The sequence below is a fragment of the Bombyx mori genome, chromosome W (genome assembly GCF_030269925.1).
Source record: "Bombyx mori chromosome W, ASM3026992v2".
Classification (NCBI taxonomy): domain Eukaryota; kingdom Metazoa; phylum Arthropoda; class Insecta; order Lepidoptera; family Bombycidae; genus Bombyx; species Bombyx mori.
Window position 1 is genome coordinate 8,817,735 of NC_085135.1, and position 24,651 is coordinate 8,842,385.

Sequence of the window (24,651 nt, forward strand, 5' to 3'; positions counted from 1 at the left end):
AAACATCTGTAAATCGCAAACGTGCATCTCGCAGAATTTGTAGACACTGCAATAGGAAAAGGAGCAAGTGTGACTCGAAAGGCAACACCGTCTGCCAGTGCCAATGTGAGGAAAGTGGTCCTAATAAAGCCTTAAACATTAATAGCTCTGTTCATGATCCAGTGTCTACTAATATATTTCCTAATCATCCGACTCAAATGGAAAGTAATGATGCCAGTCCTAGATTTATAGGAAGACATAAATATTGTGACTCGGATGCTGCCCCTTACGTCATTCACATTCAAAAACAAATACAGGCATCTAATGACAATACCATTTTGCACCCAAGTTCTTTTGGCAAATTTTTGAAAAATTATTCTATTAAAAATATTGTTAATGGCAGTCTGAAGAGAATTGGTAGAAACAGGCTATCACTAACATTTGAAAATTTTAATGCGGCTAACAATTTCATGGATTTAGATATTTTAAAGAATAAATATAAAGCATTCATTCCTACCTTTCAAGTTACTCGCATGGGTATCGTTAGAAATATTCCTACAGAATGGTCGGAAGAAGAAATAATTAATAACATCAGTGTTCCGTTAGGCTGCGGAAAAATCCTAAAAATTAGGAGATTAAGAAGAAAAAGCACTGTAAATGACAATAAAACTTTTATTGACACAGAATCCGTGGTAATAACATTTGATGGACAGGTTTTACCTAAAAGAGTATATATGTGTTTTACATCATTACCAGTTGATTTGTACATTTATCCTACAGTTCAATGTTTTAATTGCTGTAGATTCGGTCATGTTAGAGCTCAGTGTAGATCGAAACCGCGTTGTTTTAAATGTGGTCAAGATCATACAGGAGATTCTTGTAATGTAGAGGAGGAACATGTTTCCTGTTGTCTTTGTAACGGCTTACACTTTGCTATAAATAAGAAATGTCCAGAATTTGAAAGACAAAGGGCCATAAAGCAGACAATGGCGAACAGTTGTGTGTCATACTTGGAAGCATGTAAACTTCATCCTCCAGTGTATAAATCGTTTGCTGATGTTCTTTCTTCAATTCCATCGGATCGTAAGAATCATTCAACGTTTCATGAATCTATTGCCCCCAGCCCAGTAATTGCCAGTAAAAGTCCATCGTCATATAAAAAAACAGTTTTTATGAAACCTCGATCTCCCTTTAAAGGTGATAAAGGTTTTGATCAAAGGGCCCATAGAAATCTTACAAGAGATTACGATGCTCCATCTCCTTCTAATGGCTGTGCTTTAAAATTTAATGAAAATTCCGAATCTCCTGTGGCTGAAATAATTATTGCTCTTATTAATTTACTTGCTCCTAATAACGCTACACCGTCCAACGCAGCTGATATCATAAGACAAATTTTAAACAAAACATACAATGGCTCCACAAATAAAAAAGATGATTCAGTGGAACTGTCGAAGTATTCTAAGTAAAAAGTCTGATCTCATTCACTTAATAAATAAACACTCTCCAATCATAGTTTCTTTACAGGAAACATGGTTGAAAAGTATATATCCTTTCAAAATCAAAGGATATACCTGTATCCGTGAAGATCGTATTGACGGGTACAGTGGTGTTGCTCTTCTTGTAAATAGTGTTCTTAGCTTTAAACTTGTAGATATACCTGATCATAGTTTTGGTTTATCCATTATTGCGGTAATTGTAAATAATATATGTATAGTTAGTGTATATATTCCCCACCCTTCTGTAGAGATTTACAAAGAGTTTATAACTATTATTTTAAATCTTCCTAGACCAATCATAATAATGGGTGATTTTAATGCTCACCATCAAACATGGGGAAGCTCAATATCTAATGAATTTGGAGATATAATTCTTGATTTTGTTAATGAACAGAATTTGTGTATTTTAAATTCCGGAAGTCCAACTCGTAGAACTGGTCCTGATCAAATTGTTAGTGCTCCTGATATATCTATTTCCTCCCCATCTCTGGTGCCATCTTTGACCTGGGAAACATTAAAATTAAGTTATGGAAGTGACCACTATCCTATTATTATTTCATTTTCACACAATAACATAGTAATTAAGGATCATTCTAAACATAAGTCTACAATAAAGTACAATCTATCTCAAGTAACAGATGAGGATTGGAAAACGTTTCAATCGCGTTTGGATATTAAACTTGCCAACTGTGAAAATATTAATAACTTAGATTCCGATGCACAAGCAAAAATTTTAGCTTCTGCTTTTATAGAAACAGCTGATGAAGTTTTCCCTTCTAAAAGCCCTTCTGGTGTTTTTATTCCTTCTCCTCCTTGGTGGGACCGGGAGTGCACTCAGGCGGTAAAGGAGAGAAAGGCAGCCGAATTATTATATTTAGAAGAAACTATTACAGAAAATTTTGATATTCTAAATAGTACTCGGAATCTTTTATTAAAAAAGAAACGAGAAGGTTTTAAAAAATTTTGTGCTTCGATTTGTCCTAATATCTCACCTTCTGAAGTATGGAACCAAATAAGAAGATTTAGATCTGCATATAAAGAAAATACAGTCAAAGACTTGCCTTATGATCTGGCTGACAAGTTTCTTGATAAATTAGCTCCCCCTTATGTTCCAGAAGAATGTTTAGCTCTTATCCCGTTTGTCCTTCCTTTCTCATGTTCAGATCCAGTTTCAGATTTTGATTTACCTTTTTCATTTAATGAACTGAAGGGGGTAATCTCGAATCTTAAGGACTCTGCTTCAGGTGATGATAAGATTCCTTATTCTTTCTTTGCCCATTTGAGTGATTCTAGTCTCACATATTACCTCAACCTTATAAATTCTATGTTCATTACATGTGTTATCCCAGAGTCATGGAAAAAACAAATTATTTTACCCATTCTCAAGCCTGGTAAATCTTCATCGGATGTATTGTCGTACAGACCCATAGCTCTCTCATCTGTAATGTTGAAAATTTTAGAACATTTAATTAAAATTAGACTGGAATGGTTTGTGGAAAGTAACAGTTTACTCAGTGACAGTCAAAACGGATTTAGAAGGGGTAAAAGCACAATGGACAATCTTGCTCTCTTTATAGTGGATATTTTGGTAGCTTTCTCAAACTCAGAATCTATTGTAGCTGGATTTCTGGATATTTCCGCTGCATATGATAATGTACATATTCCTACACTCCTTTTCAAACTACAGAAAATAAGGGTTCCTGTTAGACTAGCTAACTTGATTATTACTATAATGTCAAATCAAACTATCATTTTAAACTCTACCTCCTCAGATTCACAACAATCTAGAACTTTATGGAGAAGTCTCCCTCGAGGATCTGTGTTAAGTCCAATTTTGTACAATATATACACTTGTGATTTGGAAGAGACCCTTGGAAATCAAGTAAGAATTCTTCAATATGCTGATGACCTCCTTATGTACACTTGCAATAAAGCTTGCTTGCTTATCCCTTAGGAATTAATTTCTAACTCTTAAATCTTGGTTAGATACTAATGGGCTTTCCCTTTCTGCCTCCAAAAGTTCTATTGTTGTATTCTCTAGAAAACGTTCTCTTCCTCCAATTAATATATTGTATGAGAATGAATTAATTTCTGTAAATAGTCATGTTAAATTTTTAGGTTTAATTTTAGATTCAAAATTGAATGGAATTCAGCATTGTAATTACATTACAAACAAGTGTTTGAGTAATATGAATATCTTACGTTCTCTTGCCGGTGTATGGTGGGGTGCCCACCCATTCAATTTAAAACTTTTATATAATGCCATAGTAAGATCAGTTTTACATTATGGTACTTTTTTACTTCAACCAGGGGATGTGAATGCTTTCAAAAAACTAGACTCTATACAGTCTAAATCACTCAGAATTATCACTGGAGCCATGAAATCTAGTCCTGTTACAGCATTACAGGTAGAATGTGTTGATCCTCCTCTTCATTTGAGACGTCAATATTTATCTGATAAGTTCGTTTTCAAATCCCTACAAATTCAAAATAATCACATTATTACCAAACTTAAAACTTTAAATGAACTCATAGAATCCTCTTCATTTTGGAAACATAAACAGTTACCATGTTTAATAATTAGCTACAGAAAATATTTGTCTATTCAAACTCCAACTCATCACTCTCTTAATTTCCCTCTATTTTGTGTAAACTATATGGCATTGATTTTAAAACCGGATATTCATCTTGACATGGGTGTTTCTAAGTATCAACCCCAACCAAATACTAACTTTAATTTTGTAATAGACCAAGATTGGAATGACTATAACCATATATATACAGATGCTTCCAAACACCCTCAAGGTTGTGTTGGTGTAGGAGTCTATCATTCGCAATCAAAAATAGTTGAAAAGATAAAATTACCATCTGAAACATCAGTGTTCACTGGTGAATGTTTTGGAATATACAAGGCCATAGAATACATTTTGATATTTAAACTAAAGAAAACTTTAATACTAACCGATTCAAAGAGTGCTTTACAGGCTCTTGCAAAATTTCCTTTTAAATCTCAACCGATTTACCATATTCTCTTAGACTGCAGAAACCTGTTAATGAAATGTATGGATCAAAATCTTACAGTCTCATTTGTATGGATACCTAGCCATTGCGGAATTAAAGGAAATGAAATAGTTGATAGAATTGCAAACGAGGCTATCAATTGTGGTGATATTTATTGTTTCAAAAATTATAGTCATGATTTAGTTAGCCTCCCTAAAACTTATTTGAATAATGCTTGGAGTGCACAGTGGTATAATGGCGTTAAAGCGAAATATTACCGAAGGGTACAACCAACCATTCCTTCCAAACCATGGTTCTACAAATATAATTTTAAACGCCACGAGACTTCCAGTTTGATACGGATGAGATTAGGCCACACGTGTAGTCCGGCACATCTAGCGACGATCGGAGTGCTGGATAGCAGTAAGTGTGAATGCGGTGCGGACATTGGCGATTTAAATCACATTATTCTTTCATGTCCCCTTTTTGATCATTCACTTCTATATAGTTCTTTATCATCACTTAGTATTCCTTTTCCTATATCTGTACCTTATTTATTACATACAGTAGACCCAGTTATTTATAAAATTATGATCTTATTCCTCAACAGTTCTAACCTAAAATTATAATTATATATATTATTTATTCTTCCTAATTAAATTAATCCTAATCCAATTTTCCTGCCTAAACCTTATCTAACTTATATTTTCTGATTTGATTTTTGCTTCCTAAACTTTATTTTGAAAGTGGCAAATAACACTTGGTGTTGGGTCCAAAAAGAAAAAAAAAAGAAAAAAGTAAATATGTTCATTATTTATCTTTCAAGAGATAATGTAGGTATACATTATAATAACTTTTTTACACAATTATATTCCTAACATTAGTAAAATAACATTTTAATTTTTTGTTATAGGTTATGTAGGTATTGAAAGTGTTGGAAAATTATTTCATGTTTTAGCTGGAAAACGACATGGAGAATTATATGCAATACAAGACAAGGCTCCATCAAATGAATTTGAATGAAACCAAACTGTTTACCATCCAAATTCGATTGTCGGGCAGATAGAAAACGAAAATTCACCAAAGTGAACCTCGGCCTGCATTTGTGAAACGGCAAAGACTCACTATTGTCAAGGAGATTGAAGAGACGACTAAAAATGAGATGTGTTATATTATTATACCTTTGCCATCTTGTAGTCAAGGTAGGTGTAACTGTCAATAATTAGTAACACTCACAGATCTCATAATCAAATAACAATATCAGAAAAAAGGATAATAGTTTGTTAGTTAGTGGAAGTAGCTAAAATGGGCAAGTGGACCTCAGTTCCTATTACATAAGGTACTAGGAAGTTTGTGATAATGAAAATTTATCACAGTATAATATCACTTACTTACTTTAACAGTGAAGGAAAACATTGTGATGAAACCTGCACACCTAAATGTTCTTAGGATTTTCTTAGGTGTGAAATCCACCAACCAGCACTAGACCAGCGTGGTAGACTAAGGCCTAAAAACCCTCTCAATGGTAGTGGAGGCCAGTGTCCAGCAATGGGATATATTATATGGGCTGATGATGATGACTAGGAAGTTACATACTACTACTACTACAGTACACATATAATCCTATATATTTACAAACTATAAGTTTGTTGGGTACCTAGAAATTGCTAACATTATTTCATATTTCCAGATGTCCAGTCACTTGAAAATAGGTGTAGTAATGATAAAGCTATCCAAGTAGCTCCAGCACAGGAACACAAAGGCAAGGCAAGTGTGTATTGCCACATCACCCCTTAATATATCTGAAGCAAGTACAAGTAAACAATCAGAACCAGCAAAAAGAAAACTGTTGTTCCTGAGGACAAATTTGACAGTGATGAGTTAAATGCACCAGCAACAGAAGGATCAACAGTTGACTATGAGTTATAGAAGAAGATTAATTAATATTTATTTAAATTAATATTAATGAATATTAACTTAAATTATCGTGCAAAATTTGTGGTCAAAACATATATGTGTATTTTATAAATAAATATTCATTCTCAGTATTAATGTTGTTTTAATCTTCGATTGAAAAATTGGTTAATATTTTCGAATAACATAAACAGGTGACTTTAAGCATAAACATATTTTTTAGGTAAATACTTTATTTAGCTTTGCTGGATTTATCCAAGATTTCGACATACCAAAATTTCATACAGGAAAGACAGAGATAGATAGCTATCTGATTGAATACCTTGTAGAATTGAGCTTCGAAGAAAGCTCTTTTCTTCTTCTCTTCAAAGTTTATTCTTATTCTTTATTAGAATTTATTCTAGTTTGCACAGCTTCTCTAACCGACACTGCATGGAATAAATAATCATTTTTAATGTTAATCATTTATTTAATCGTTACAACTTAAGGTACAACAAGGTAAGATAGTTTTAAATTAATAATTTTGTGCAGCGACCGGCGCATGCGCGTTATTCAAATTTTTCGAAACTCACCGACCGCATTTTTACGAATCCTGCGCAGGTGTCGGTCGCGCGGCGTTGGTCGACACTTTAGGGTTCCGCTTAGCGTGCGAGGATTTTTTTATATATTTCGGTTCCGCACGTTACACACTCCCCCTTTTGACCTGGCGAGAAATACTTGACTGGTCAAACAAACAACGCGGAATGAGACCCAGTCTACTCCACCACCCTACGCGGTCGACCCCGGCGGCGCTTGGGAATCACAGGCTCGGGACATACATCCTCCCTCGCATGATAAGGTCGCAAATCCGAGACATGATACTTACCAAAAACTTCGCCCGACGACTCGTATGCTAGAAGGTAGGAAATAGGACTCACCTTTTTTGAAATCACATATGGCCCATCCCGCTTAGGATTAAACTTCGACGTAATACCCTTACTAGCATTACTAAGTACGTGGGTCTTCATCAGTACGAGATTCCCTTCTGCAAACTGGTAAGGTTCACAGCGCCTTAGATCAGCGCGCGTCTTTTGAATATCTTGATGATGTTCAATATTCTCCTTAGCGGTCGAGATGGTCTCGGCAAGCTTGGACAAGTATGGGCTTATCTGGGGGACAAAGTTCTCGGACTCTACGACGGCGCGAAGATCAAGCTGAGCGGATATTGGAGATCGGAGCTCACGACCAAAGGTAAGATAAGCTGGCGTTTGCTCGGTTGACGTGCAGACGGAACTATTAAAAGCGAATCGGACGAACGACAGTACCTCAGGCCACTGCTGGTGACGGCCTTCAAGCAATATGGCAAGATGAGCCTTTAAGTCCCGATTCTTCCGCTCAACCGGATTGGCTTCGGGATGATAAAGAGGAATGAGATTTTGTTTTACCCCTAAAACAAACATAGCCTTTTGCATGACATCGGCCACAAATTGAACTCCGTTGTCGGAAATCATCCGGCGAGGCACTCCGAATCTCATAAAGACTTCATTAACGAGGGTTTTTGCACATACCTCGGCAGTGGCATCAATGAGAGCGAACAGCTCAACCTACTTACTGGCGGTGTCTTCGACTATCAGGATCCACCTCTCACCGCAGGGTCCTTTAGGTAAAGGCCCGAAAAGATCCACTGCAATAACTTCAAACCGCTGAGCTGGAACTGGAGTCTGGAGTAGTCCCGCTGGCTTAAAGTTAGACGGCTTGTACCGCTGGCACTCTATACACGTTTTCAAATACTCAGTAACATAGCGTCTCAAACCTGGAAAATAGAATCGTTGGGTGATACGATGAATGGTCCTTTGAATCCCCCCGTGAGCGGCTGTGGGCGAGTCATGACACTCGAACATGACCTTGCCACGCAAGCTCTCTGGTACGACTAGCTGAGGTTCCTCAGACTCAGAATCTTCGGCGTAGCGGTATAGAACGCCTTGAGTTAGGAGATAGCCTCGTTCAGCTAGCCCGGCTAGCTCAGTCGGTAGAGCATGAGACTCTTAATCTCAGGGTCGTGGGTTCGAGCCCCACGTTGGGCGCCAAATCGTAAGCTTGAAGCTTCATAGCCCAGCGAACTAACCTGCCGCTCGGTGACTTTACTGAAAACAACCATTTCAGGGGCTGATGGTCACTACGAACGTGCACCTGATGTCCATCGATGTAGCCTCGGAATCGCTCCACAGCCCAGACGACAGCGAGCGCCTCCCGTTCGGTCGTCGAATAGTTGCGCTCCGCCGATGTCAGAAGACGACTGGCGTACTCAATGGGACGCTCATCATTGGATGACTCCCCCTGGAGCAAACATGCACCTAGAGCATAATCACTCGCGTCAGTCCTAAGGATGAAAGGCTTAGTATAGTCTGCCTGTACCAAAATCGGAGACGTCGTCAGTAGCCTCTTAAGAGATTTGAAGGCATCACCCTGCTCCAGGCCCCAAATCCAAGGCTGACTCTTTTTGGTCAATCGTGTGAGAGGTTCGGCTATCTTCGCAAAGTTCGGAATGAACTTACGAAACCACGAGCACGTCTGGAGAAAAGTACGAAGTTGTCGGAGACATGTAGGTTCCTTCATATCCAACACAGCGCTTACCTTGTCTCTGTCCGGAGATATACCTGACCTCGAGATCACGTGACCAAGGTATTTGACTTGCTCCCGGGCAAAAGCGCATTTGTCCCTATTGGCTCGCAGCTTGAACAGGCGGAACCGGTCAAACACCGCACGGAGATCTGAAAAATGCTTATCAATATTTTCTGATATCACTAAAATATCGTCGAGATACACCAGGATAGCTACCTCCTGGAGAGAAGAGCCCGATCGAAACCGATCAATCAGTCTCTGAAAGGTTGCCGGTGCGTTCTTCAAGCCGAAAGGCATACGCTTAAAACGAAAGGTACCAAAGGGTGTACTAAAAGCAGTTTTATCTCTGTCCAGGGTTTGAACCTGCCAGTACCCGCTCCGAAGATCCAACGAGCTCATAACGCAACCTCCATTGGTAGACTGAAGAAGTTCATCAATTCGAGGCATGGGATAGGAATCGGTCTTGGTGACCGCATTCAGTTTCCTATAATCAACACAAAACCTATACGTACCGTTAGGTTTCGGCACCAAGACACACGGCGCGGACCACGCAGACTCACATTCCTCGATCACATCCTCTGCTAGCATCTTGTCGAGCTCGGCGCGCATGACCTCTTTCCTCGCCGGCGTGACACGATACGGAGGTACAGCGATAGGAGGGTGGTCGCCGGTGTCGATCCGATGCTCTGAAAAAGGAGTCGGCTCACCGACTTCCTTGAAAACATCAGTATATTCACCTAGTAAATCCACCAGACGCCCCTTTTCCGACTCCGATAAGAATTTGCCTTCATCCTCGCGCAACAAGTTTATAGAAGCGCAACTTATGGGGTCACGTGAATTTTCACATGACAAAGGGTGAATGTCCCGGGGCTGATCAGCCGAGCGCCAAGTCATAGAAGAGAAATCAATTATTAATCGTGCCTTCAAAATAAAATCTATTCCTAACAAGGTTTCATTATTCTGAGAATCGGGGAATATAATAAACTCAATAGGTATACATACTGAACTTAATTCAACGTCTGCATGTGTTAATAATATCTTAGTGTTCCGAGTGGTACCATCCGCGAGTCTCACCGACATATTTTCAGTGCGAAACTTCATACCTAAACGTTGAAAAAGCGCGTAGAGTGTGTAACCCGCGATACTACGCCGTGCGGCGGTATCTAACAAAGCAGTCCCATTATAACCCTGTATATAATAGCCGGCAAACTTCTTGAGCATTTGTTGACGTAGTGGGGGTAAGTTTGCGCATGGTACACTCACGTGCAAAAACATTATTTACTCTGCGTCATAATGCAATTAAATTATTAAAATTAACATATGTATTTATTTATATATTTATGAGAACATCAACAAAAAATATAGGTTAATAATTGTAATAATTTAATCTTGGGGTAAAATAGATATTCCTTCTATTAAGTCAAAACTAGAGCTGTTGCCAGGTCTTGGTTCAGTTGAAGCGAAGTTGGTATTTGTAATTTTTTTTTCGTTATCATAATCTTGACCATCATCATCACTGTTTTTATCACCCGAGTTCCTATCATCGTGATGAGTCGACATAGGATCATCGGTGTAGTTTACAACTCGGTCTGTTCGGTCTACTTTTTTGTCTATAATTAATTATTTTTTGAAGATATTCGATTCGTAGTAATCGAATGTAACTTTTTTCAATTACCAGCTTCCGATTATTTTCTGTTTTTTTTTCATCTGAAGCCTAGCTCTTTCATAATTCGTCGTAAACTTCATACCGAGCCATTAAAATTTATATCTTCTTTAAAATTTTCGAAGCCTTTCTACGGTACGGAGTTTCGCTGCTTGTTATGTAGTTATTATGATTACATCTTTTTATTACAGATTGAACGAAACTATCCATTCCGGTAACTTTCTTCTTCCCTGATCTTTTCTTACCCGGAGTCCGAAACACGGCGAGCAAGCCAGAGCCTTTAGCTTCGTTAATAATGCACCTAACAGTACAGTAGCAGTTTTTGTTGCTTCCGAAGTCTGTTTTACTTTTTCCATATCATTCTTCCCCTGTTTTATAATGAAGCAATATACGACGTACACAAATTTTCTACCCTTTCTTTTGAATACTACACCAGTTTGTCGCGGCATAGTGTATTTTTTATAAAAAATCAACAAACACTCAACAAATAGCAATGGCAACAAAGTCAACAAGCAATTATAACAAATAACTTAACGATTAATAACGATAGACTTTTCACTGTACGCAAGCGTACTTTTAGGAGCAAGTGAAACGAGGGCGCGGTGCGGGACGCAAGGTTCGACTGATCTACCAATAACGCGCTCGATACGATTTCCCCTGCCGTTGCGCCTCACCCTCACCACCAAAGTGATCTAAAATTCGGTTCTGCGCAGTCAAGGTCATTTGCTCAAGAAGTTTGCCGGTTATTATACCTATATGCAATATAGGTCGACTTACAAAATGTTTATCATTACAATGTGAATCTGAGAAAGTGTTTACATTTACAGAATAGAATACATTGTCCTTAACGTGCGAGTTTCTATTAATAACATTACTCTGAATATTGCTAGGAATATTGTTACATTTTGGACAGTTACTTTTAATAAAACCTTTTTCACCACAACCATAACAAGATACAGATTTGTTTTCACTAATTTTGTTACAAGAATCACGGACATGTCCACGCGATTTGCAATACACACAAAATAGCTTTTTAACCAATGTTTCGCTTTTCACACTACGCGGGGATGGGGACGGTTGAGGTAGCGACGACGGTGCAACAGCAACGGAGGAGCGCACTAGCGCAGCGGCAGCGCCGGCAGGTCTCGGCGATCTCACACTTGTCACGTCAGGCGCGGAGCTGCGTTCGCTGAACACCGTAGGTAACGACTTGTGTGGCTGCGGCGGAATGTTGAGGGCAGCCGTGCACTCCACAAGTGACTCCTCCACCATGCGCGACTTCTCTATGAGTGTTTCTATGTCGCTCACACCATCTCTCGGTAGTCTTTTCCTTATCCGTTTATGAAGTAGACCGTAGATTATGTCTAACCTGGCTTCCTCTGGTAGCTGGTACGGCAATCTGGACAGCATAGCACGTATCCTCACTATGAAACTGTCAGCAAGCTCATCACCTTGCTCAGACGAAAACACGTCACGAAAAACTTTATGTGCAGGGCGTGGTACACCATACATAGCTCGTAACCTTTTGAGAGCGTCGGGCCACGAGGACACTTCGTTCCGGACCCCTCTCCACCATATGGCTGCTTCGCCTTCCATGAGCATTGGTAGTCCACGCAATGCGATATCGTCGGAGACGCACGCACACTCCTTGTACACCTCCACAGAGTCGATAAACGCTTCAACGGCCTCCGGATGGCGAGCGACGCCATCAAAACGCGCGGTGCATTTAGCCATGTTACTTGTTGGCGTCGGGGACGGTGACACTATCGGGGTGGTGAACTTCGATCCACTTCCCAAACCATGTGATGCCCACAGGGACTCGACGAGTTGTCGGTTCGCCTCGGCCTGCGACTTTGAGAAGGCGGCCAGGAGCGAGGACAGCTGATCCCCGGACATGAGCACTGGTGCTGGCGAGGGCACTGCGTCCACCTTTTCATCACCAGAATCACTATTGTCATCCGTCTGTTGGCGTATTTTTCGCGGCGGCATTTTTCAGGTACTTCTCGAAATTTCTAGTGGGTAAGTATTTATGTACGCGTCGACTTAAATACGATGACGGCCACTAGTTAGGCGCCAATTTAATGTTAATCATTTATTTAATCGTTACAACTTAAGGTACAACAAGGTAAGATAGTTTTAAATTAATAATTTTGTGCAGCGACCGGCGCATGCGCGTTATTCAAATTTTTCGAAACTCACCGACCGCATTTTTACGAATCCTGCGCAGGTGTCGGTCGCGCGGCGTTGGTCGACACTTTAGGGTTCCGCTTAGCGTGCGAGGATTTTTTTATATATTTCGGTTCCGCACGTTACACATTATAATTATAAAATATATTTCTGTTTATATACCATATAATTTTCATAGTTCAAATATGAATTTGGATTGATATGCATTTATTTCGATTATCAAAATAATCTGTATTAAACATTTGTATATCCTCAAAATTTCTATTTTTATAATAATGACTGTGACCACCCCATAAATCACAAAATTAAAAATATTAAAGATAACTTATTTTTAAATAATAGATTAAAAATTATAAACAAAGTTAGTGTATTAAAATATTATATTATGCCTATCATTCTTAAATAATTCAGTAAATAAATAATTTTCGCATCACCGTATATAATTAATATGAATAATAGGGTATTGCCCACTGTGCTAAAAAAAATCATAAATTATGTTTTTTTTGATAGATCTACAAAAAAGCAAGTGAGTAATGCTATGTTTCCATAAATAAAAAGACAAAAAAAATTTAAGAAAGATATTATGCACAAGTTCAAATGCATACGTATTGTGCTAAAAGTAAAACTTACTACTTTTGTGTAGCAAACAGCAACTTTGAAAAAAATAATCAGGTCACTATAATTAGTATTGATTTTGATCCCGAGTAAGTTGCACAGTTGTTAGATAATGTAGTTTCTTTTTGGAAGAATAACATTTTTCTAATCTTAAACAAAAATGTAATGTTAAATACTTAAAAAAATCTTCATACCTATTTTCCTTTTAGGGAGTACAAAATATTGATGTGTATAAAGTGAATGTGATTTAATAAAAATAATATTTCAATTTAAATATGTTTTATTTAAAAAAATATTCTTAACATACAGGTACAAAGGTTACATAACATTAATCTTTATTCCTTTTCATATATATAAGCCCATATTTAGCACATTTGTGGAAAACAGAATCAAAATAATAATGAGTTGCTAGCCATAGAAGACCAGCATAGAAGTCTTATTAAAATCTGTTCAGTAGTTTTTGAATGAAGAGTGAAAATACTTACAAAAATTCCTATTTATAAGTAAGGATTACTTATTTAATTAATGAGTCTTGTAGGTGGCAAACTATCTAAAAACTTTCTATTTTCCACCAAGTTGACATCAATTATCCTTCCTGCATATATATTTATTGTATTGTTTTTTTTATACTCTAACAAGGGGTGATATTACATTTGCAATTTCTGGGAGTTTGTTGAAAAATATATTGCTTGCTTGACTTACATATATATCGAAATCATCAGCCAATTGAGAGAATGTTCTATTTAATTTTATTCTCATCAAACATAATATAATATTTTGTTCAGAAACATTTGTATGTTTCTCAATCAAGCCTATTATGAAATATAATTCTTGTGGAAGACCAATATATAAACGTGGTTTATTTTTCACTTTAGATAAAGTTGTTAACACATTCATTTTTAACTATAAGACTATAGTCAGTATAGTCTGAAGTAGGAGTGGGTAATATCGGTTTTGCCGCGTATCGAATCGCATCTATATATTGAGTATCAATATCGGATATTGAATCTATATATTGATGGAAGCTAGTAGATTTTCTCGATTCATGATATTTGAGATTTGAAACGATACGCTGATATAATATCGTAGTAGATATAGATTTAAGTCAACGTTATACGGTTGGTTTTCTGATATCAATTTATAATATGATTTTAAAGTAATAAAAAGAACATGAAAATAAAAATATCAAAAAAACTTTCCTTCATGCTTTTACCAGGCTTAGGACTGGCTACATTATTTTCAGTTTTTAGTATTTTGTGTCTTAATTTAAAATTACAAAATATACCAAAAGAGTGTAGATTTCAAAAGTTTACTACAAACACAAGAAATAAACTCAATTATTTGGATTCAACTAAAAATAGAAAAATGTGTACTTTAAAAATCAAACACAAAAAACTTTTAAGTATTTATAAACACTTGTCCAAAAATTCTAGTTCAAGGTCAACAGTTGATCCTTCTGTTGCTGGTGCATTTGACTCATCACTGTCAAATTTGTCCTCAGGAACAACAGTTTTCTTTTTGCTGGTTCTGATTGTTTACTTGTACTTGCTTCAGATATATTAAGGGGTGATGTGGCAATACACACTTGCCTTGCCTTTGTGTTCCTGTGCTGGAGCTACTTGGATAGCTTTGTCATTACTACACCTATTTTGAAGTGGCTGGACATCTGGAAATATGAAATAATGTTAGCAATTTCTAGGTACCCAACAAACTTATAGTTTGTAAATATATAACATTATATGTGTACTATAGTAGTAGTATTAGTAGTATGTAACTTCCTAGTCATCATCATCAGCCCATATAATATATCCCCTTGCTGGACACTGACCTCCACTACCATTGAGAGGGTTTTTAGGCCTTAGTCCACCACGCTGGTCTAGTGCTGGTTGGTGGATTACACACCTAAGAAAATCCTAAGAACATTTAGGTGTGCAGGTTTCATCACAATGTTTTCCTTCACTGTTAAAGTAAGTAAGTGATATTTGGGGTAGCAAGGGGGCGTGTAAATAGCCCTCCTGCGGCGGGAGCATATAAAGCGGGGTTGTAGAAAGGCGTGTAAATAGCCGTCCTAAGCGGTATGTGACAAATGTTTGTCACTTATAATTAGCGGAGCGGTAAAACTATATAGCGGTAAACAAAAGCTAGTAATCAAACTAAAGATATAAATTAAATACACATAAGCGAGCGGGCGGGCGAATGATTACACGGAAGCAGCAATAAAATGGCAATAAATTAAAAGAACTTGCACTCACCTGTAGACCTTGCCAGTGACTGTGGTGCGGGCTTCGGCGATGGAAGCACGCGGGCGGCGGGAGGGGGGCGAAGCTCACGTAGCTTTTCGTAAGCACAAGCACTACATGCACTACGGTACATGTGCCGCCATCTAGGCAGCTAGCGGTGAAGCGTTATCGATCGGGAGCTAACACCACGCTTTGGATTAAATTACGCTCGCGGTAATTAGTAACTGACAAACTCCAAAGGTGGCGCCATCCCAATAATTCATTAGCATCCCATTACTAAATCCGCGCGTGACCATCCTGCCCGCCTTGAAAGTTCGCAGGACTTTCAACAAATATATAAAGATACTAAGATAGGAAGCATAAAGCTTAAATAGCGGGAAGTTATTTGAAAAGAAACAAATTTTAATTAATAATAAGCCATCATGAATGTTTACGAGTAGAGTTGAAGCGGTTGATGACATGCGGTACTCTAATTTATTCTAGCGGTAGCGGATATAATTTTACAACTGGACGTTTAAGAAATCCAGATTTCGTTTTTACCAAAGCAACGCGTATAATGTTATCGACACCTGGATACACCTCTTGTATAACGCCAAGTAGCCAGCGGAGCGGTGGAATGTCATCTTGATGAATAAGAACTACTGTCCCAACCTTCACGGGGTTATCTGATGTACACCACTTCTGTCTGACTTGCAACGTATGCAGGTACTCTAATCTCCATTTCCTCCAATAGGAATTAACCAAACTATCTAACAACGCTTTGCGATTAGTTAAACTCATCTGATTTGTGGACAATTCAGACGCGGGTAAATACTGCAAAGGAGTGGACATCAAAAAATGTGCGGGTGTGAGAATTTCGGGGTTGGGATCTGCGGATAAAAGACATAAAGGTCTGGAATTCATAAGACATTCTATTTGATTCAACACAGTTAACATCTCTTCGTAAGTGAGAATTTGTGCGCCTATTACTCTATTTAAATGGGTTTTAACGGATTTAATGTTTGATTCCCATAAACCTCCAAAATGTGGAGCTCGAGGCGGGATCATCTTCCAATGATTCGGTATTTAGTTAATTCATCATTCCATGCGGATATAAAATTATTTGAAACTAGAAGTTTATACATTTCATCTAACTGAGCCTTTGCGCCAACAAAATTAGTGCCATTATCTGAATACATGAAAGAAACTGGACCTCGACGAGATATAAAACGTTTGAAAGCGGCAAGAAATGAGTCCGTTGACAAATCCGAGGCTAACTCAATATGTATAGCCTTTGTCGTTAAGCATACGAACAGGCAAATGTAAGCCTTTTGTGAATGATGACCACGTTTGCGTACCAGCGTTATCTTAAATGGGCCCGCGTAATCTACTCCAGTGTGACAGAAAGCTTTGGCCTCCATTACACGGCTTGACGGAAGGTCAGCCATCATGGGAGTTGGGTGTGAAGGTGATACTCGAAAACATGATTTACACATATGCACTCTTTTTCTTATAACGTTTCTAGCGGACAATATCCAAAAGCGTTGACGAATAATGGACATCAAAAGGTCCGGACCAGTGTGCAAGTTTGTATTATGAAAATAATCAACAATAATATTTATTATGTGATCGTGTTTTGGCAATAAAGCGGGGTGTTGCGTTTCAAACGGTAAATCAGAGTTCGAAAGTCTACCCTGAATACGCAAAATTCCATCTTCGTCAATAAATGGACTAAGTTTACGAATATTTTTCGAAGGTAAATCTAATTTTCTAATGCTGGCAATATCATGACCAAAATATTTAGCTTGAAGAGCTCGAATAATAGCTTTCTCAGCAGTATTTAAATCGGATGCGGTTACAAACTTGTTTCGCGGTAATTTTCTTATAAATCGAAGTACATAAACAACACAGCGAAGAAGTTTTGACCATGACGAAATTCTCAACCCAAGTTGATATATTGGGGAATCTTCGACAACAGTTAAAGCGGTAAGTGTTACAGATTTTTGATTTCAGGTATGTCACTTCCAGATTTACAAGGTACAAAAGGTTCAATAGGCCATTGTGAAATAGGATAGCAGGCCCAAGAAGGACCCTGCCACCAAAGCGAGTTATTAATAATTTGTGACGGTAAAAGACCTCGTGACACACAATCGCTAGGATTTTCCTTACCATTAATATGAAAAAAGCGGTCAGGTGATAAATTCTCCTGAATTTGAGCGATGCGGTTTCCTACAAATATTGACGATCTATGCGGGGAAGATTTAATCCAAGAAAGAGCAATTGTAGAATCTGAGAAAGCGTATATAGCGGTGATAGGATGTAAAGAATTATAAGCGTTATAAATAAGTTTAACTAATTTTGACAAAACAAGAGCGGCACAAAGCTCAAGGCGAGCTAATGTAGTTATCTTAACCGGAGAAACCTTTGATTTTGAGCACAATAATCTTAAAGTAATATCTCCTGTGGGATCTGTAATGTGTAAATAAACAACGCAACCGTAAGCGTTCAAGCTTGCATCACAAAATGCAACAATATTTACTTCACAGTCTTTGGAAACTCCAATATGGCGCGGTATTGCTATAGTTGAAAGCAATGGAAGCTCTTTCTCAAGTGAAGAGTAGCGGTAAATAATTGTATCTGGAGGTGTATCATCCCAGTCTATTTTAGAATTCCAGAGTTCCTTAATAAGCAATTTAGCGAACAGTATAACTGGAGCAACCAAACCAAGCACGTCGAACAAGCGTGCGACTAAAGATAATATTGTTCTTTTAGTGCACTTTTCATTAGTGTTTGAGCTCGTCATAAAAAATGAGTCATTAGCGGGAAGCCATGCAAGGCCTAAAACTTTCATGGTATTATTAGCATCATCAGAGAAGCTTTCAGAAGAGCGGTGCGTTTCTGGAAGGCTATTAAGAAAGGCAGTGGAGTTACTTGCCCATTTTGTTAAATTAAAACCTCCTGATTTAAAGAGTGAAATTAGTTGTTTCGATAGTTTGATAGCTGAAATATCTTCGTGTAGGGATGTGACGAGATCATCCATATATAATTGAGACTCAGCTACACTAGCGGCTTCTGGATAACGATAACATTCTTCTGATGCTAATTGACGTATAGTACGCATTGCTAAATAAGGTGATGACTTTAAACCAAAGGGCAGACAGTTAAAAGCGAAAATGCGAAGTTTATCATTTTTAAAGCGGTACAATATTTTTAAATATTTATGGTGGTCTGTGGTCACCCTAATGCGTAAGTACATTTGTTCCACATCAGCGCACAATGCCACAGGGAACAAACGAAAGCGGAGTAAAAGCAAAAATAAGTCTGCCTGTAAATTTGGACCAGTATGCAAGACGTCATTAAGTGACAGTCCACTAGATGTTTTAGCACTAGCATCAAGAACTACACGTAGTTTAGTGGTAGTCTTACTTGGGCGGATAACTGCATGGTGCGGTATATAATAACCGTTATCGGTTTCCTTAGCGGTGTCGTTAATTTCAGTTAAATAACCTTTACTAATGTAATCCTGTATAACGATATCGTAATCATCGCGGAGTGAGGGTAATTGAACAAACTTACGTTCGAGCGAAAGAAAACGGCGGTGAGCAACAGTATAAGACTTGCCCAGGTCGGCGGGATTTCTACTAAATGGTAACTCAACCGTATATCGGCCATCATTATCGCGGGTAATTGTAGAAATATATTTGTTTTCACACTCGGCTTCCTCAAGGCTAAGATGACGCTCATGAGGAATCTCCTCTAATTCCCAAAATTTATGTAAAAATGACTCAAGGTCTTTATGCGTTATAGATGAGAAAGTTTTATTTAAAGTGAATGCAGAATGAATTTTAGTATTTTCGAAAGCGGGTGGATTATCAATATAAACTGTACTAGATAGTCACAAAGAGGTATTATTATCATTTATAACAGAAAAATTTTCATGTTGCGGTTTCATAATGCCGGTGTAACTCACTTCAGGTACGTCACCCATAAGAACATAACCGAAGGTTGTTTCTACGGCTGGTGGCGCTAGTGAGCCGGTATCTATACGATTACCTAAGTATATACCTAGTCAGGTCATAAATTCTGTCACATGTTTAATGTAAAATAATTGAAACAAGTTTATTCATTATGTAACCATTCATATACCAAAATGAACTTAACAAAACATAGATTCTTGTGACACTAAAGTTTATTCAAAATGACCTCCGTGATTTTGAATACAGGCCTTCAATCTGCGCGGCCAGTCGACTATCGCAGCACGAACGAGGTCCATGTCAATATCGGCGGCTGCCTTAATCAAGGATGTCTTGAGTGACTCCAAATTGGGATGAGGCTTTGAGCACGCCTTTTCCTCCAAGTGTTGCCATATCTTGTAATCTAACGGATTTAAATCTGGACTGGAGGAGGGCCAGTCTTCGTGCCGGATGAAGTTGATTTCACGCGCCGCCAGCCAGTCTTGTGTGCTCTTCGCTCTATGAGCTGGCGCCGAATCTTGTTGGAATACCCAGTGCCTGTTATTGAACATGGTATGAGAAACAGGTTCCACAAGGTTCGTCAGGACTGTATTTTGATACACAACTGCATTCGTTTTTACACCTTTCTCACAAAAATGTACCTCTGTTAAGCCCCAATAAGAAACTCCCAACCATACCATGAGCGAGGATGGAAAATGACCTCGTTGAACACGCGGAATACGGTTGCTCGCTTCTTCACTACTGTGTGTGTACACCTTATCATTTTGTTTGTTGTAGCTCTCTTCTGCGGTAAAAATTTTTTCATCCGAAAAAAGAATTTCCCGATATTTTTTTCCCGCGTACCGCTTCAATAAAGCGCGGCATCTCTTCAGTCTCAGGTCCATTAGACGAGCATTCAAACGATGTCCTGTTTTTGTTCGATATGCCCGAAGCCCTAAGTCTTCATTTAACACCCTTTTCACCGTGGTTCTGCTTAACCCCATCTGAAGGGCCAACAGTTTCTGCTTACGTTTGGGATTTATTTGAATTCGCGCCTTCACAGCTTTTATCACTGCTGGAGTCCTAACAGACCGAGGGCGACCACTTCTTGACCAGTCATCTACACTAGAGTCTTCATTGTATCGTTTGATGGTACGATAAACGAATCTTTTGGTTATATTCAAAATTTTCAGTATGTTAAAAATTTTAATTGGCGCGTAACCGCAACGATGCAACGCAATAACTGCAACACGGTCTTCTTTAAGGGTCCACTCCATATTTAAAAATGAGTAAAATTCTAAAAGTATACATTTTTATTTTCATGAACAATTCGAAATTCGAATTCAATAAACTTTTTTGTGGCCAGCATTCTAAAAGAAAAGTTTTTACTGTGTGACAATACTTATGACCTGACTAGTTATATGGAAATAACTGAGCACCTAACACCATATCAATCACACCTGGAACGTTCCAATTTGAATCGGCAAGCGGTAAATTACGTATATGATTCATATTTGAGGAATTTATAAAATAAGCGGGTAATTTATCTGTAATACAGTCTACTACTAAAGCGTGAATATAATATTTATTAGGAGAAAATCTAGATTCAATATTTAAATAAACATATCCGTGAATCGGGCGAGCGGTTAATCCAATACCTCTAATATAAGAATTATTTAAAGGTATAATCGGTAATTTAAGTAATTTACAACAATTGACAGTTATTAAATTATTTTGGGAACCATTATCTATTAAAGATCTAACTATTTTACGTTCCCCTTTATTCGAGTGAGCGTATATTTGAGCGGTTGATAATAAAATATTACTATTCGATTTTATTTCCGAACTGTGAGTCAACGTGGTAGCGGTCGTATTATTTTGTTGTTGTATCGTTTTCTTAGAGTGTAAACAAGTATTCGAAGCGGCATCATGATGATCGTAACTCTGAACAACAGGTTGAGATTGAACCTGGGACCGACCGTAATCGGACCGCGCGGCATCACTCGGAATTCCATGTACCTGCGACCGACTGACCTGCCTGTCCATGTCAGCGTAGTCATTCGATTGACTGGGTACGCTTTTACTATTTCGATTCGCCCGTTTATTACCAAAACACAATAAAGTATGATGAGATTTCTTACAATTATTGCATGTTAACTTTGATTGACATGCTTTTAATGTATGCGATAAGCTTAAACAATTTATGCAACCCTTGTTCGATTTAATAAAATCATAACGTGCTTGCGGTGAAATCATATTTTTAAATTCATTACAACGATATAACTGCGTGTGGTGCGAGCTCGAGCAAAGATCGCACGTAGATAAGGATCTACCTGTGCACGAAACCGGTTTGTTAACCCTTTCAGTGCGGACTGGGTCATTATAACTACTAGAAATAAAAGATTTATGATTTTTAGATTTCTCTATGTTACATTTCGGTGCAGAGCGTTCTAATATTTTAATCTGATCCTGTATGAATTTAATAAACATTTCAGTTGTGGGTATTTCAATACCACGAACCGATGCTTCAAAAGAATGTAACGTTTGAGGATCCAACCTTCTCAGTGAGCATTGTAATAAAATAAAATCAGTTAAATCGAGTAAATTTAATTGTTTTAAAGCAGCAATCGAAGATGAAATTTTTTCAATATACTACATATTTAAACTATTTGCGGTAGGTGAACAATTTTTTAAATCTAATATATTATTCAGATAATGACATCCTAAAGCTCGTTTATCCTGATATTTACTAATTAGATTCGACCAAATAATATTATAAGTTTCACCTGTGGGTATTATACCAGCGGTTAACTTTAATGCACTATGTGTTAATTTGCCCATTAAATACTGCACACGTTGCGCATCAGACAGTTGCGGGTTATCGTGAATGTTAGCTTTAAAAGCCTGGTAAAATGTTTCCCATCCTTCAAGAGAGCGTCCGTCAAAGGAAGGAAGTGAAATTGTTGGCAATGTTACATTTATGGCGGCGGTAGTTCTCATTACATTTGACGAATTACCAATTTTAATTTTGTTACGAGCGCGTCTTACGTAATTATATAACGTGTCAAAAGACGATAAAGCTGCGTATTCAGGCTCAACTTCGGGGTTTTGCTTTAAATTTAAATCATTGATATCATCCAAATTGCTTTCAAATCTAACACGCATGTCATCAATCGATTCTGATTCGGCAAGAAAAGTTTCAATTAATTCCGAATCAAACTCCGAAATATTTATTTATTTATTATATAAATCATTAATTTGTGCAAATACTAAATTATTCTTCGCGATAAGTTTCTTTAGTTGTCTATTTTCCATAATGAAGTTATGAAATAACTGACTAAAAAATAACACTAAATGAACTACGTTAATAAATATAATTCAATATGCGGTTACGAGTTATTATTACTAATAGCGATGAATGTAATTAACTTTTACATACAATACAATACAGTAACAAAATGGCGAATGGGGGTAATCATAAATTAATTCTAATTTTAATTAAAATTTAAGCTGGATCTAATCCAGGCTCGCAGGACCAAACTATGGGGTAGCAATGGGGCGTGTAAATAGCCCTCCTGCGGCGGGAGCATATAAAGCGGGGTTGTAGAAAGGCGTGTAAATAGCCGTCCTAAGCGGTATGTGACAAATGTTTGTCACTTATAATTAGCGGAGCGGTAAAACTATATAGCGGTAAACAAAAGCTAGTAATCAAACTAAAGATATAAATTAAATACACATAAGCGAGCGGGCGGGCGAATGATTACACGGAAGCAGCAATAAAATGGCAATAAATTAAAAGAACTTGCACTCACCTGTAGACCTTGCCAGTGACTGTCGTGCGAGCGTCGGCGATGAAAGCACGCGGGCGGCGGGGGGGTGAAGCTCACGTAGCTTTTCGTAAGCACAAGCACTACATGCACTACGGTACATGTGCCGCCATCTAGGCAGCTAGCGGTGAAGCGTTATCGATCGGGAGCTAACACCACGCTTTGGATTAAATTACGCTCGCGGTAATTAGTAACTGACAAACTCCAAAGGTGGCGCCATCCCAATAATTCATTAGCATCCCATTACTAAATCCGCGCGTGACCAATATTACACTGTGATAAATTTTCATTATCACAAACTTCCTAGTACCTTATGTAATAGGAACTGAGGTCCACTTGCCCATTTTAGCTACTTCCACTAACTAACAAACTATTATCCTTTTTTCTGATATTGTTATTTGATTATGAGATCTGTCTATCTATCTCTTAGGTTTATGGCGTTTCCTTTTAGATTTCGCCAATGTCAAGTGTATATAATACTCTGCTTTCTATAGCGGGCTTCGTGAACGAGCAAGGTCACAGATATTAACTAAGAATTAAGTGAGTAGCTAAGAATGTTTGATGACAGGATCTCTGTTGATTTACCTAAAACAAATAAGACGCACACAATATATATACAGGGGTTAGTTCGATAACAGACAGACAAACTACAGCTTAATATTATTATGGTTAATGAATGAACTTAGAATATTAACGAAAGGGGAGTTGACAAGGGAAAGAAGAGATTTGAGATCAATGGGGCGAGGAATATCAGGAGGAAGGAGATCATAGAGGGAGGAAGATAGACGAGGACAACTGAAAAACATGTGATTTGGAGAGCCTTCGTCAAGACCACATTCGCAAATAGAACTATCCCTGATATGAAGTTTAGCCAGATGGACGGGGGTACACGTATGGCCTAGCCTTAATCTACAGATCGTACTTGTAACGCGTTTATGTAAATCTTTGAAGTTGCAGAACCAAGGTCGGGGAGGAATAAATCCTTGAATATCAGCGTAGTGTTTACCTTTAGAAAAACTAGTCTTTTGCCAACAAGAATTCCAAGAAGAAAGCAATCGTTGTTTAGCTATTGGGAGTAAATCATTAGAATAAACTCTGTAATGATCCATACAGCCAGTTGTTGTGGCGTCTTTGGCACAAAGATCTGCAGTTTCATTACCTAAAATGCCACTGTGGCCAGGCAGCCAAGCAAGGACA

General features: G+C 37.9%; 1 protein-coding gene, 3 long non-coding RNA genes and 1 other non-coding gene across 5 annotated transcripts; 2 read left to right on the top strand and 3 right to left on the bottom strand.

The window, feature by feature from the left end:
• Window positions 1-631: 631 nt before the first annotated feature.
• LOC134201811 (uncharacterized) lies at window positions 632-2,258 on the bottom strand. The gene is made up of 2 exons (XR_009977068.1): window positions 1,801-2,258; window positions 632-1,290 (listed from the first exon to the last, which is right to left on the bottom strand). It is a non-coding gene; the product is annotated as an uncharacterized LOC134201811 (long non-coding RNA).
• A 133-nt stretch (window positions 2,259-2,391) lies between these two features.
• On the bottom strand, window positions 2,392-5,081 carry LOC134201812 (uncharacterized). The gene is made up of 4 exons (XR_009977069.1): window positions 4,771-5,081; window positions 4,438-4,522; window positions 3,678-3,952; window positions 2,392-2,914 (listed from the first exon to the last, which is right to left on the bottom strand). It is a non-coding gene; the product is annotated as an uncharacterized LOC134201812 (long non-coding RNA).
• Window positions 5,082-5,592: 511 nt separating this feature from the next.
• Window positions 5,593-6,523, top strand: LOC134201805 (uncharacterized). The gene is made up of 2 exons (XR_009977065.1): window positions 5,593-5,677; window positions 6,166-6,523. It is a non-coding gene; the product is annotated as an uncharacterized LOC134201805 (long non-coding RNA).
• A 1,856-nt stretch (window positions 6,524-8,379) lies between these two features.
• Window positions 8,380-8,452, top strand: TRNAK-CUU (transfer RNA lysine (anticodon CUU)). The gene has a single exon. It is a non-coding gene; the product is annotated as a tRNA-Lys (tRNA).
• A 2,974-nt stretch (window positions 8,453-11,426) lies between these two features.
• On the bottom strand, window positions 11,427-12,642 carry LOC134201745 (activity-regulated cytoskeleton associated protein 2-like). The gene is made up of 2 exons (XM_062676994.1): window positions 11,812-12,642; window positions 11,427-11,456 (listed from the first exon to the last, which is right to left on the bottom strand). Exons 1-2 carry the CDS (start codon window positions 12,640-12,642, stop codon window positions 11,427-11,429), a joined length of 861 nt encoding a protein of 286 aa, XP_062532978.1.
• Window positions 12,643-24,651: the final 12,009 nt, after the last annotated feature.

What these genes read in the sequence shown, in the direction of transcription:
- LOC134201745 (XM_062676994.1), bottom strand. Translation starts at nt 12,642, where the DNA reads ATGCCGCCGCGAAAAATACGCCAACAGACGGATGACAATAGTGATTCT. An exon ending in CCGCGCCTGACGTGACAAGT is followed by an intron (nt 11,457 to 11,811) that starts GTGAGATCGCCG and finishes ACACTTTCTCAG; the next exon opens with ATTCACATTGTAATGATAAA.